This window comes from Monodelphis domestica, chromosome 3, assembly GCF_027887165.1.
Source record: "Monodelphis domestica isolate mMonDom1 chromosome 3, mMonDom1.pri, whole genome shotgun sequence".
NCBI lineage: Eukaryota > Metazoa > Chordata > Mammalia > Didelphimorphia > Didelphidae > Monodelphis > Monodelphis domestica.
Window position 1 is genome coordinate 4,282,170 of NC_077229.1, and position 13,959 is coordinate 4,296,128.

Consider the following 13,959-nt stretch of genomic DNA (forward strand, 5'->3'; position numbering starts at 1 on the left):
AATGGTGGCTTAAACTTGGCTTTTGCCTGCCCAGGAGGCAGTCAGTGTTTTCTGATTGTCACTTGCTAGCACATGTTGGTCATAGACATTTCTCCCTCACACTTAATCCTTAAGTGGGGTTGTATACATTCCTGGTAGCTAAATTTCTAAAGAATAAGTAGGGTGTAGTTAATCTCAGTTTCACAATACTCGGGGAAATTTATATCCTTGAGTTCATATATTAACAAATTAGGGAAGGCAGAGGTCAATTAAATTAGAGATCCAAAAAATTAAAGGAGAAATTAATAAAATTAAAAAAAAAAAAAGAGAGATCAGCAAAGCTCCAAGAGAAACCCACAGCCTAGAAGGCCAGTTAGTTCTAGGCAGGAAGTACAAAAGCCCCCTTTCCTTTTTGGGCCTGCCTTTTACATTTTCCCCAGCTGCCCCTCTGTGGCTTAGGCTCTGGCAAGTTGGTGACTCACTGACACTGGCTGCCCTGGGACATAGCTACAGGGCAACAGACCCATGAATGACACTTACATCCCAGCTCTGAGGCCCTTGAGATCCAAGCTGCACTGTAGATCCCCTAGAGATTTCCCCTCACGATATTCTCAATTTTCTGTGAATTTTGGATTAATTGCCCCCTGCCCATTTTTAGATTTAATCACCAGAAGCATATACACCCCACTTACACTTGAGTAGGGGAGTTCTTTGACCCACATGTGCAGAAGTGGGTGATGAATCAGAAACCACTGACTGCCCCCTGGGCAGTCCTAAGGAAAACTATAGACTGTAATTTGTCCACATAAAAAGTAGAGGAAGGCACAGGAAGTGATGCAAGGAAGCGTCTTTAAAAGGAGTTACAAATTCCTGTGAGAGAGCTTTGTTCTTTGAAGTTCTGAGTTCCGTTGGAGGCTGTTGAAGAATCTGCTCACTGGACCTGAGACTTTGGACTTGGCGAGACTGTTGTTATATCTCTCCCTTTGAACTAGCATGTGTTTGAGTGAAAAAGGCTGACTCCTCTCCTGAATTTTCTGAAGGGACTAGCCTCAGGAGTGGCCTCCCCTCTTAAGCTGAAGCTCTTACTTTATTCATCCCTGGACCCTCAGTTTAAGGCTGAGGCCCTTCCAGTTGAGGACTAATTAGCCCTGCTGGGGTTGAGCTGGATCTGAAGCAAAATACTTAATGTGTTACGTTAAATATCTTACCCTAACCTCTCTCTGATTTTCTCTCACTCTAGTCCAACTCCTTACATTTCTCCCCATACACTTTCATTGGGGTCTTACAGACTCTGCTTCTAGTGCTGGCTCTGACACTGATAAAGGGTGGGACCTTTGGGCCCCTCCATTCTCTGTGGGTCACTTTTCTCCTGTAACTGACCAGAGGTGGGCTCTTTATTGAGATGTGACTTTCTGCCCTCTGTGCTCTGACTTGTTCTGCTCTAGGAGGCTGTGACATTTAAGGATGTGGCTGTGGACTTCACTCGGGAGGAGTGGCGCCTCTTGTCCCCTCCCCAGAAGGAGCTGTACAAGGAGGTGATGCTGGAGAATGCCCAGAACCTGCTAACTGTGGGTAAGGAGCCTCTCCCTGATGCCTGAGTCAAACATCCAAGGGAAAATCACCATCAGCAGCAAGCAGGGCTGGGAGGAGTTTTCAGGGATGAGGGCTGGTATCTTGAGTCCCAGACCCAGGGCCCTCCTGCTCTCTCATTCTCCTATAAAGAACTTTTGCATTCTGTAATAGGACTTTGGGGGCTTCCTTTGGTGCTTCTGAAGTCTGAGATTCAATTCGTTTTGAAGAATCTCAGATGTGGAAGTAATCTCAGAGCTGATCTTGTCTCGACTCTCTCTGGCCCGGAATTGGGTCTCCCAAACCCTTCTGGGAAAACTGTTCAGGAGGGTTTTCCTCCTACCTTCTTCCCCTCTATTTGGGATCTTTTTCTTTTTAACCAGCTTAAACTAAGAGCTCACAGCTCCTTGGTGTCCCCAGGAGAGATGGTTTGTCTTTAGTTTTCCTTCCTATTGCCCTAAGCCTCCAGCAGAGCCAGTGAGGAAGGGAGGGAAGGGATGAAGCATTTATAACGACCTGCTTTTGGCTCAGGGACCTGCCAAAGGTTTTCTCTGTAATATTCTTGCACTTCTTCCTCACCTTCATATTCCTAATTCAGTGACACAATTATCCCCATTTTACAGATGTGGAAATAGATTTGATTAAGTGGCTTATTTTGAGGCACCCATATAGTAGGTGTTTGTGGCGAAATGTAAACTGAAGGGTTCCTGCCTCTAATCCCAGGCCCCTGCCCACTCCCCTTGTAGCTGCCTCTCATTTCCAAATAATGGAAAACTATGGATCAAGTCCATCCTTCTCTGAAGAAAATGCCTTATAACCTAATGATCTGGTTCCAGATTCGTTCCCCCTCCTCCCCCTATCCGATATGTTGGGGAGACCTGGTAAGCCTCCAGCCGGCCCTGTTCACCTTCCTCTGTGATTGTCAAGATGAATGGACTGGCTGAGAGACAGCATTGGACCCAATAAGGATTGTTTAGTTCCATAGGAGAGGAGGAAGAGATTTCTTCAGAGAGGAGTCCCTGGTCTTAGAGAGGTGTCAGCAAGGGAGGAACATTCAGGGTGATGAGACAAAATCCAGTCCTTTAAGGTCCCTGTGTTTGGGCCTTCATACTGACCCAGAACTGTGATCCTCAGACCCAGTGTGAGTTTTGAGTTTCTGCCAGAATGGACCAGCACAGGATATGGGAGTGGGGCTAGTGTTCATTCGAGGTCTCCCAGCAGGGTAACAGGCCCATTCTACCCTGGGCTTCTACATTACAATGAGGGGTAAGGAAAAACTCCTTGGGAACCCCATGGATAGAGTCTTTTGAGTGGAGTCACTGAACTCCCCAACCTTTCCCTAAAGATAACTCAATGATGAACTTCTCTCCATCCTTGTCCCTGACTGACTCCCCATGCCTAGGGCTGCCAGCTCCCCCAGAAAATGTGATCTCTGCCTTGGAGCAGAGGGAAGCCCTGTGGATGCTAGAGGAAGAAGACCTGAGGAGCTGCTGCCCAGGTGAGGGAGGGGAAAAATGTGAGAGAGTCAGAGTGACCAGAGGCTTCTGTGTGCTCTGCTGACGCCAGAGCTATATTTGGGGGCAGAAGACCTGATTTGGAATTCTTTGTCATTGGTTTTATTTTTATTTTTTATGTTTTTACTGTAATTTTTTAAAAATTATTTAATTTATTCATTAAGAAAAATTTTCCATGGTTACATGATTCATGTTCTTTCGCTCCCCTCCTCCCAAACATCTCCTGTAGCCAACCTGCAATTCTACTAGGTTTTACATGTGTCATGGATCAAGACCTATTTCCATTTTATTGCTCTTTGCATTAGAGTAATCGTTTAGTCTACGTCCCCATCATATCCCTATCAACCCATGTGATCCAGCAGTTGTTTTTCTTCTATATTTCTGCTCCCACAGTTCTTCCTCTGAATGTGGATAATGTTTTTTCTCCTAAGTCGCTCAGAAATGTCTTGGATCTTTGCATTGCTGCTAGTTGAGAAGTCCATTACATTCAATTGTGCCACAGTGTATCAGTCTCTGTATATGAGGTTCTCTTGGTTCTACTCCTTTCACTCTGCATCCATTCCTGGAGGTTGTTCCAGTTCACATGGAATTTTTCAAGTTCATCATTCCTTGAGCGCAATAGTATTCCATCACCAACAGATACCACAATTTGTTCAGCCATTCCCCAATCGAAGGGTATCCCCTCATTTTTCAATTTTTTGCTACCACAAAGAGCGCAGCTATGAATGTTTTTGTACAAGTCTCTTTCCTTATTATCTCTTTGGTGTACAAACCCAGCAATGGTATGGCTGGATCAAAGGGGAGACAGTCTTTTAAGCTCTTTGAGCATCGTTCCAAATTGCCATCCAGAATGGTTGGATTAATTCCCAATTCCATCAGCAATTCATTAATGAACTAGTTTTGCCACATCCCCTCCAACATTAATTACTTTCCTTTGCTGTCATGTTAGCCAATCTGCTAGGTGTGTGGTGGTACCTCAGAATTGCTTTGATTTGCATCTCTCTGATTATAAGAGATTTAGAACACTTTTTCATGTGCTTATTGATAGTTTTGATTTCTTTACCTGAAAATTGCCTATTCATGCCCCTTGCCCATTTTTCATTTGGGCACTGGCTTTGTTTTTTGTACAACTGATTTAGCTTTTTATATATTTGAGTAATTAGACCTTTTCAGAGGTTTTTGTTATAAAGATTTTTTTACCAATTTGTTGCGTCTCTTCTAATTATGGTTGCATTGGTTTTGTTTGCACAAACCCTTTTTAATTTAATGTAATCAAAATTATTAATTTTGTTTTGTAATTTTTTTCTAACTCTTGCTTGTTCTTTCCTTTCCCAAAGATCTGACAGGTGTACTATTCTGTGTTGACCTAATTTACTCATACATCCCTTCTTCATATTCAAGTCATTCACTATTTCTGAGTTTATCTTGGCGTAGGGTGTGAGATGTTGATCTAAACCTAATCTCTCCCATACTGTTTTCCAGCTTTTCCAGCAATTTTGTCAAATAGTGGATTTTTGTCCCCAAGAGGTAGTTTACCCCAAGACTATTCCACTGATCTTTCCTTCTGTATCTTCTCCAGTACCATATTCTTTCGATGACCACTGCTTTATACTACAGTTTAAGATCTGGTACTCCTAGGTCATCCTAATTTTTTAATTTGCATGCTCAATTCATTGACCTCTGCCCTTCTTAATTTGTTAATATATGAACTCAAGGATATAAATTTCCCCCTGAGTACTGCTTTGGCTGCATCCCATAGATTTTGAAACAATTTCTCATCATTGTCATTTTCTTCAATGAAATTATTAATTGTTTCTATGACTTGTTCTTTAATTTCAGAGAATCATTAATTTTCATCTAATTTTTGACTTGCTTCTCCCAGTATCCTTACTAATTATTATTTTTACTGCATTATGATCTGAAAAGATTTAATTATTTTTTTATTTCTGCTCTTTTGCCATGTTTTCATGCCCTAGTATATGGTCAATCTTTGTGTATGTACTATGAGCTACTGAAAAGAAGGTGTATTACTTTTTGTCCCTATTTATTTTTCTGCACATATCTATTAACTCTAATTTTTCCAATGATATAATTTATCTAGATCTGATAGAGGAAGGTTCAGGTCTCCCACTAGTATAGTTTTACTATTTCCTTCTTTACCTATAGAAATTAGGATGCTATACCATTTGATGGATACATGTTGAGTACTGATATTTACTCATTGTCTATACTTTCTTCCATCCAGATTAATTACCTTTCCAATCTCTTTTTTTTTAAAACCCTTACCTTCCATCTTGGAGTCAATACTGTATATTAGCTCCAAGGCAGAAGAGTGGTAAGGGCTAGGCAATGGGGGTCAAGTGACTTGCCCAGGGTCTTGCCCAGAGCTGGGAAGTGTCTGAGGCCAGATTTGAACCTAGGACTTCCCATCTCTAGGCCTGACTCTCAATCCACTGAGCTACCCACTGCCCCCTTCCCTATCTCTTTTAATCCAGGTCTTTTCCTTTTGCTTTGCCGGAAATCATGATTGCAACTCATGCTTTCTTTTTCTCAGTTGATGCCCTATAGATTTTGATCCAGCCTTTTAGCTTCCCCTGTTCATGCCTACCTGCCTCATATGTGTTTCTTTTTTTTTTAAATATATTTTATTTGATCATTTCCAAGCATTATTCGTTAAAGACATAGATCATTTTCTTTTCCTCCCCCCCACCCCCCATAGCCGACATGTAAGTCCACTGGGCATTAGATGTTTTCTTGATTTGAACCCATTGCTTTGTTGATAGTATTTGCATTAGAGTGTTCATTTAGAGTCTATCCTCTGTCATGTCCCCTCAACCTCTGTATTCAGGCAGTTGCTTTTTCTCGGTGTTTCCACTCCCATAGTTTATCCTTTGCTTATGAATGGTGTTTTTTTCTCCTGGATCCCTGCAAGTTGTTCAGGGACATTACACCGCCACTAATGGAGAAGTCCATTACGTTCGATTATACCACAGTGTATTAGTCTCTGTATACAATGTTCTCCTGGTTCTGCTCCTCTCGCTCTGCATCACTTCCTGGAGGTTGTTCCAGTCTCCATGGAACTTCTCCACTTTATTATTCCTTTTAGCACAATAGTATTCCATCACCAACATATACCACAGTTTGTTCAGCCATTCCCCAATTGATGGGCATCCCCTCGTTTTCCAGTTTTGGGCCACCACAAAGAGCGCAGCTATGAATATTTTTGTACGAGTCTTTGTGTCCATTATCTCTTTGGGGTAAAGACCCAGCAGTGCTATGGCTGGGTCAAAGGGTAGATATTCTTTTGTCGCCCTTTGGGCATAGTTCCAAATTGCCCTCCAGAATGGTTGGATCAGTTCACAACTCCACCAGCAATGCATTAATGTCCAACTTTGCCACATCCCCTCCAGCATTCATTACTTTCCTTTGCTGTTATGTTAGCCAATCTGCTAGGTGTGAGGTGATACCTCAGAGTTGTTTTGATTTGCATCTCTCTGATTATAAGAGATGTAGAACACTTCTTCATGTGCTTGTTAATAGTTTTGATTTCTTTATCTGAGAACTGCCTATCCATTTCCCTTGCCCATTTATCAATTGGAGAATGGCTTGATTTTTTGTACAATTGATTTAGCTCATTATAAATATGAGTAATTAAACCTTTGTCAGAGGTTTCTATGAAGATTTTTTCCCAATTTGTTGTTTCCCTTCTGATTTTAGTCATACGTGTTTCTTGTAGACAACATATGATAGGTTTTTGATTCCTAATGCACTCTGCTATTTTGCTTCCATTTTATTTGTGAGTTCATTCCATTCACATTTAGTTATGATTACCACTTGTGTATTCCCAAACATTTTGATTTCCTCTCCTAGTCCTGCCCTTTCTTCTTTCAATGTTTCCTTTTACAACACTGGTTTGCTTTTTAATCAGTACCCCTTATCCCCACCCTTATTTTACTTCCCTTTCCACCACTTCCCTTTTTATTCCCCTTTTATTTTTTTGAGGGTCTGTTAAATTTCACACTCCCCTACCCACTGGCTCCCCCTTGGTTTTTCCCTCTCAACTTCCTTTTGGATAAGACAGAATTAGATACCCCAGTTAATCGAGATGCTCTTCACTTTTTCAGAGGTTTTAGCAGGGACTCCCTGGGAAAGTCCATGAACACCTGAGCTTCAGTTTCCCTATCTGTAAGATAAGGCTGTTGGATTCCATTTCTTATCAGCTTCCTTCATGGGATCAGTCTGTGACCCTCTAAGAAATCATTGTTTTGGTGTTGAGGGCTTAAAAGTTTCCTGCATAGGCCAGAAAGGCTGAGCTTATCCCCTCTGAGCTCGTTAGTATCCAGAAATATGTATGAGGGCTTGCTCTGCGCCAGATCCTGGAATAAGTTAAAGGGGAAATAAATGCCTGCGGTGGACATACCCTGCCCTCATGGAGCTCACCCTCTATTGAGGCAGATAGCAGCATGCCTACAATTCTCAAGAAACCTTCCAGATCCCAGGTCCAGGGCAGCTAATCTCAAGAGGAAAGCCTCTAAAGGGAAGGAACACTAGAGTGGTCTAATGGGGGGAGGTAACCTGCAGCTTTAGGATAGCCAGACTCAGGATTCTGGGAAAAAGTATAGCAGAGAAAACAAAGGAAAGTCAGTGGCACAACTCACAGAAAGTGGCCATTTCTAGTACTTTAGCCCTGAACGTGAGGACAGATGTTGGACAGTATCTCAGGGAGGAAGAGATCAAGTGAGAGTGATTGGAGCAATGGGGAGAAATGTTTTATTGGTTCCCAGAGGAAGAGTCATTAGCTCATTACTGTGGGAAAGGCTGAAGATGAAAGAATAACAGGGACTCTGCAGGCAGGAATAGACAGGCTTAAATAAGGGATGTGATGGGCTTCTTTGCCATGGAAGGGGATTTTCCTTTGCTAGGAAAAGAATGACCTTTTCTTCTGATCCTGAGGCCAGAATGGAAAAGGAGGCAGCTGAGTTGGATGAGATGAGGAGAAGAGAGCTCTGCAAGGAGATCCAGCTTTTGTTCAGTGAAATATGAGACAAAGTTCTCCACTCAGGAGGTGAGGCATGGTGTAGGAGGAAGCCATAAGGCAGAGCTGGAGATGAGGGAAATTTTTAGAAGGCTGTTGTGGTGGGTGACAAAGGGAATCCATGAGGGAGATATCACAAGGTCAGGGAACCTCAATGTAAAGTGGAACAGGCAGCTGGTTTCCTGATTTTCCTTCTCACCACCTTCTCATCCATGAGCAGGAGTGAAGACTTCTGCCTTACTGGAAGCAATCCAGGGCTAAGCTTTCCCTACATCATTATCCCGGGCCCTTTCCTGGTTCCTGGGGCTCAGGCTATGTCCTGTTATAGGACAATAAGGTGACTACAGCACCTCACTTTAGGGAGATGAGATCCTAGAGAGAAGCCACTGGATCCTTCAACATTGGGGCTGCTCTAGTTTCAATGTAGTTGTTGACAGCTGAGAAATAAGGGCAAGAGTGTGACAGAAACATGGCTGAGACTAGAGCATGAATTTGCCTTCCAGGAAAGAGACGAGAGTACAAGGATCCTGGTAGAAGTTGAGCTTCACAAAAGCCCTGAGCCCAGTCAGTAAACGTGTATTAAATAGTTATATTCTAGGAACCATGCTAAACCCTGAGCATATATAGCAACGGAAACAGCAGTCTGAGCTGTCCTGGATCTCACAATCTAGAACCCAGTCATGGAGGTGGTTTAGAAAAAGCAACAGATCCTGAATCTCACTCTGATATTATCCTAGGAGAAAGGAGTTTTGGGGAATGGAAATGCATTTAATTGAAAAGGGAAATCGGGAACTTGAGAAGTGAATGACAATTGATGGAGAAAAGCTATCCAAGGAGGAAATAATCCAAATTCTAATGATAAAAATAAACATGACCATTTGCATATGGCCCATAGTTTGTATCATACACTTTATAAATATTATCTTATTAGTTCCTCATAGGAAACCTAGGAGTCACTTGATGTTATTATGCCCATGTTATAGTTGAGGAGCCTGAGATCAATATAGCTCCTGTGACTTGCCCAGCCTTAAAAGTCTTAGGAAGTTTCTGAGGTACAATGAGAATACACCACCACCTGTATTAGGATTTTTAAGTAGAATATCATTATAACACCAGTATTTATATGGGGGGGGGTGTAATAGGAAGAATGTTGTATGAGATTTCTTGCCCATTTCCTTATAAAAGGATCATGGGCTCAAATGAGTGTATTAGACATTTTTAAACATAGGAAATGCCATATTTTTGTTTAAATCATATTTAGCAGAATGATTTTATTTTAGTGAAAAGAGACGTTTAAAGAAAAGTAATGGCTACTCTTAAGGAGTAGGGAATAGAACAAAATCTTTTATGCCTTGTATAAATGTAAAAAAGTGCTGAATTTTTTCATCTCATCTCATATGGATACTGGATACAAGATACTGGAACAAGAATTAAGATCGAGGGCAATCACAGCAGGAATTGCATAATGCTTGCAGAGAAGCTAGATGATGAAATTATAGATATATTTAGTCTACATACACCCAGTGGCGTCATACCTATGAAGAAAGGATTAATTGTATAGACAATGAAAATAAAAGCAAAATGATTGAAAGTGAACAGTCCAGTACTGTGGACAGAGCATGCCCAGTCACAAGATTTCATCTCAGCTACCAGGATTTTGTGTCATATAACTCATCCAGCCTTTTTGAGATCATGGTTTGAGTCAGGAATGTAATAAAATAGCCTTGCCAAAATCCCAAATTTCTTATGAAGAGCCAATGAGAGCCTCTTTGTTACATAAATTGTTCTTTAGCTTTGACATGATGGCATTATCAAAGGATGGATTATGCCTCTAGGTTGGAAGACTTCTTACCAGAGGAAATAGAATATAAAAGGGTTTATGTTCTGATAGTTGAGGAAAGGAGATAGAGCTTTATAACTCTCCTTTTGTCAACTATCATATATATATATATGTCACTCTGTATGTATGTTTTACTGTTGTTTTTTTTTTAAAGGAGAGATCATACCTGAAATTAAGGCTAATCCAACAGATATGAGCCTTCCTTTGGAAGAATTGGACGTACAAAGATTCATGAGGGATGGTCCTGATAACTTTGCTTTCAGAGAATTCTGTGTTGCATCTCAACATTCATCTCATATTGAACATCAAAGAATGCACATCAAGGAAGCATCTATTGGAAATAACGAGTGTGAAAAGACTTTTATGCACAGGGACATTCTTGCTAGACATCAGAGAATCCATACTAAAGAGAGTCCTTATGATTGCAAGCAGTGTGGAAAGGCATTCAGTTGCAGCTCCACTCTAGCTGTACATCAGAGAATCCACACTGGGGAGAAACCTTATGAATGCAAACAGTGTGGAAAGACTTTCAGACTGAGCTCAACTCTTGCTACTCATGAGAGAATCCACACTGGGGAGAAACCTTATGAATGCCAGCAGTGTGGAAAGACATTCAGTCGGAGCTCTAGTCTTGCTGAACATCAGAGAATCCACACTGGGGAGAAACCTTATGAATGCCAGCAGTGTGGAAAGGCATTCACTTGCAGCTCTGCTCTAACTGTACATCAAAGAATCCACACTGGGGAGAAACCTTATGAATGCAAACAGTGTGGAAAGACATTCAGTTGTAACTCTGCTCTTGCTGTACATCTGAGAATCCACACTGGGGAGAAACCTTATGAATGCCAGCAGTGTGGGAAGGCATTCATTTGCAGCTCCGCTCTTGCTGTACATCGGAGAATCCACACTGGAGAGAACCCTTATGAATGCCAGCAGTGTGGGAAGGCATTCATTTGCAGCTCTACTCTTGCTGTACATCAGAGAGTCCATACTGGGGAGAAACCTTATGAATGCCAGCAGTGTGGAAAGGCATTCACTTGCAGCTCCTCTCTCGCTGTACATCAGAGAATCCACACTGGAGAAAAACCTTACGAATGCAAACACTGTGAAAAAACATTTAGGTTTAGCTCAACTCTTGCTGTACACAAGAGAATCCACACTGGGGAGAAACCTTATGAATGCCAGCAATGTGGAAAGGCATTCAGTCGGAGCTCCCACCTTGCTCTACATCAGAGAATACACACTGGGGAGAAACCTTATGAATGCAAGCAGTGTGGAAAGGCATTCAGTTGCAGCTCTGCTCTTGCTGCACATCAGAGAATCCACACTGGGGAGAAACCTTATGAATGCCAGCAGTGTGGAAAGGCATTTAGTTGCAACTCTGCTCTTGCTGTACATCGGAGAATCCACACTGGGGAGAAACCTTATGAATGCAAGCAATGTGGAAAGGGATTCATTTGCAGCTCCGCTCTTGCTGTACATCGGAGAATCCACACTGGAGAGAACCCTTATGAATGCAAGCAGTGTGGAAAGGCATTCATTTGCAGCTCTACTCTTGCTGTACATCAGAGAGTCCACACTGGGGAGAAACCTTATGAATGCCAGCAGTGTGGAAAGGCATTTAGTCGGAGCTCCCATCTGGCTGTACATCAGAGAATCCACACTGGGGAGAAACCTTATGAATGCCCACAGTGTAGAAAGGCATTCATTTGTAGTTCTGCTCTTGCTGAACATCAGAGAACTCACACTGGGGAGAAACCCTATGAATGCAAACAGTGTGGAAAGGCATTCAATTATAGTTCCCATCTTGCTGTACACCAGAGAATCCACACTGGGGAGAAACCTTATGAATGTAAATGGTGTGGAAAGACTTTTAGACTGAGCTCCCAGCTTGCTGTACATGAGAGAATCCACACTGGGGAGAAACCTTATAAATGCAAACAGTGTGGAAAGACATTCAGTCGGAGCTCCAGTCTTGCTGAACACCAGAGAATCCACACTGGGGTGAAACCTTATGAATGCAAGCATTGTGGAAAGACATTCAATTGGAGCTCCCATCTTGCTGTGCATGAGAGAATCCACACTGGGGAGAAACCTTATGAATGTGAGCAGTGTAGAAAGACTTTCAGACTGAGTTCCCATCTTGCTGTACATGAGAGAATCCACACTGGGGAGAAACCTTATGAATGCAAGCAATGCAAGAAGACATTCAGTCGGAGCTCCCATCTTGCTGTACATCAGAGAACCCACACTGGGGAGAAACCTTATGAATGCCAGCAGTGTAGAAAGACATTCAGTCGGAGCTCCAGTCTTGCTGAACATAAGAGAATCCACACTGGGGAGAAACCTTATGAATGCCAGCAGTGTGGAAAGACTTTCAGACTGAGCTCCCAGCTTGCTGTACATCAGAGAATCCACGTTGGGGAGAAACATTATGAATACAAACAATGTAGGAAGGCACTCACAAAGAACTATTGTTTTGCTGTCCATCAGGAAATCCACACTGGGGGGGAGCCTTAAGAATACAAGTTATGTGGAGAGGTATTTGCGTGCAGTTCCAATCTTGCTGTTTTGTGAAAGAAGCTTACTCTACTCTTTCTAGGGCAGTATATCTAGCATGAACCTGACCTTTACACAGAGATGAGGATTGCATGATTGAAACCACTGAATGAGGAATGGCTACAGGGAAAAGGCAGAAATATATTAAAGACAGCATTAGATGGGAGAAGAGTGATGTCTACTGTACTGCACCCCCTGGGCTGATCAGGCAAAATATAAAGCCACAGTTGACTTCTGAGATGATATTTGTGAGGTTTAGTGGGCAGAGGAAAGGTTTGATAAACTGGGGCAAGATCAGATTTCCAGGCTTTTCCAGATTTGTTAATAGCTGACCTTCCCTTTGAGCGTGGTTAGGGCACCCCAATAATGGCCACAGAATAGCAAGATAAAAGGAAAGTATCTCTTATTTGTTTGTATTTTTATCCTAATGCTTCAAATTAAATTACATTCAAAACCTGTCTGATACTTTTTTCCTGTAATACTATATATCACAGAAACCATAGCTCTTGCGTTGCTGAAAATCACAGTTTATTCCAATATTTCATAAGCTCGCCTAAGATGTAAATTGTGACCTCATAAGGGAGCATTGAGTAGTTTGACTTGGAGCTAATACTACTACAATCATGAAAGGTAATAGTGAGCTTCAACCTCACACATACAAAATCAAATGTAATTACCCTAATAGGAAAACAGATGTGAATGAAGTGCTCACATTATAATTTACTTTAAGATAGTTCTATGAAATCTAAATTGGTCCTTGTAAATGGTACCTTAAGTAATCTTTTCTCAGTAGACATTTGCTGTCAGCACCTCAGATTAGTCTGCTGTCCCGGGTTTATGGATATCTACCTTCTCAGTAGGAGGATCTGATTTCTGGACATGAAGAAGGGAAAGAGGCAAGTGTTGAAGAGATGGGGGAAGTGGAACCCCACAGATGAGGATGATAGTAGCCCAGGTAGAATTCAAGCCATGGGGAAAAATTGAAGACCTGAGGAAGAATGGGATCTCAAATACTCAGAAGGAAAGCTAAAAGGGACCAAGAGAAACTTTTCAGAAAGTGAGAGGCTGAGAAGACTGAATCCAGTAGGTTGAGGTGAGCATCTAGGACATTCCAAAGAGTGGGAACAACTAAAGGAACAGCTGTTACAAGGTGGAGCTTCGTATCCAGGAGACCAGTATCACTGGGTCAGTCAAGAGTAGAAAAGAGTTCTGATGGGACAAACATACCCAAGTTTGTAGAATAATCTCATTCCAAGAATGGAAGACTTAAATTCTGCTAAATTTATAGTAAAATAATTTTATTTGAAGTAGTTATGATTGAATAATAACTGATAGAATAATCTGGAAGCTAATCAGGTAGCTTCAAAGCTGATGGACAAGTCCAGGGGCTAGTAGAGTAGCCTCTTTGCAGCTGGTTGTATAGAGTAGCAGCTCTTGTATAGTGGTAGCTTCATGTATAGCAT

General features: G+C 41.9%; 1 protein-coding gene across 3 annotated transcripts in view; it reads left to right on the plus strand.

Moving 5' to 3' along the window:
- The window catches only part of LOC100618313 (zinc finger protein 420-like), a 53,020-nt gene extending 40,066 nt beyond the window's left edge, over window positions 1-12,954 (plus strand). The window contains exons 3-6 of one of the 3 annotated variants that reach the window (XM_007490200.3): window positions 1,425-1,551; window positions 2,951-3,046; window positions 7,985-8,127; window positions 10,092-10,220. In XM_007490200.3, the coding sequence (XP_007490262.2) occupies window positions 1,425-1,551; window positions 2,951-3,046; window positions 7,985-7,995 (234 nt within the window). In that variant the 3' untranslated portion in view covers window positions 7,996-8,127; window positions 10,092-10,220. Of the gene's footprint in view, window positions 1-1,424; window positions 1,552-2,950; window positions 3,047-7,984; window positions 8,128-10,091 lie in introns of all 3 variants that reach the window. The other 2 variants (XM_056820291.1, XM_056820293.1) reach the window with 2 other exon arrangements.
- Window positions 12,955-13,959: the final 1,005 nt, after the last annotated feature.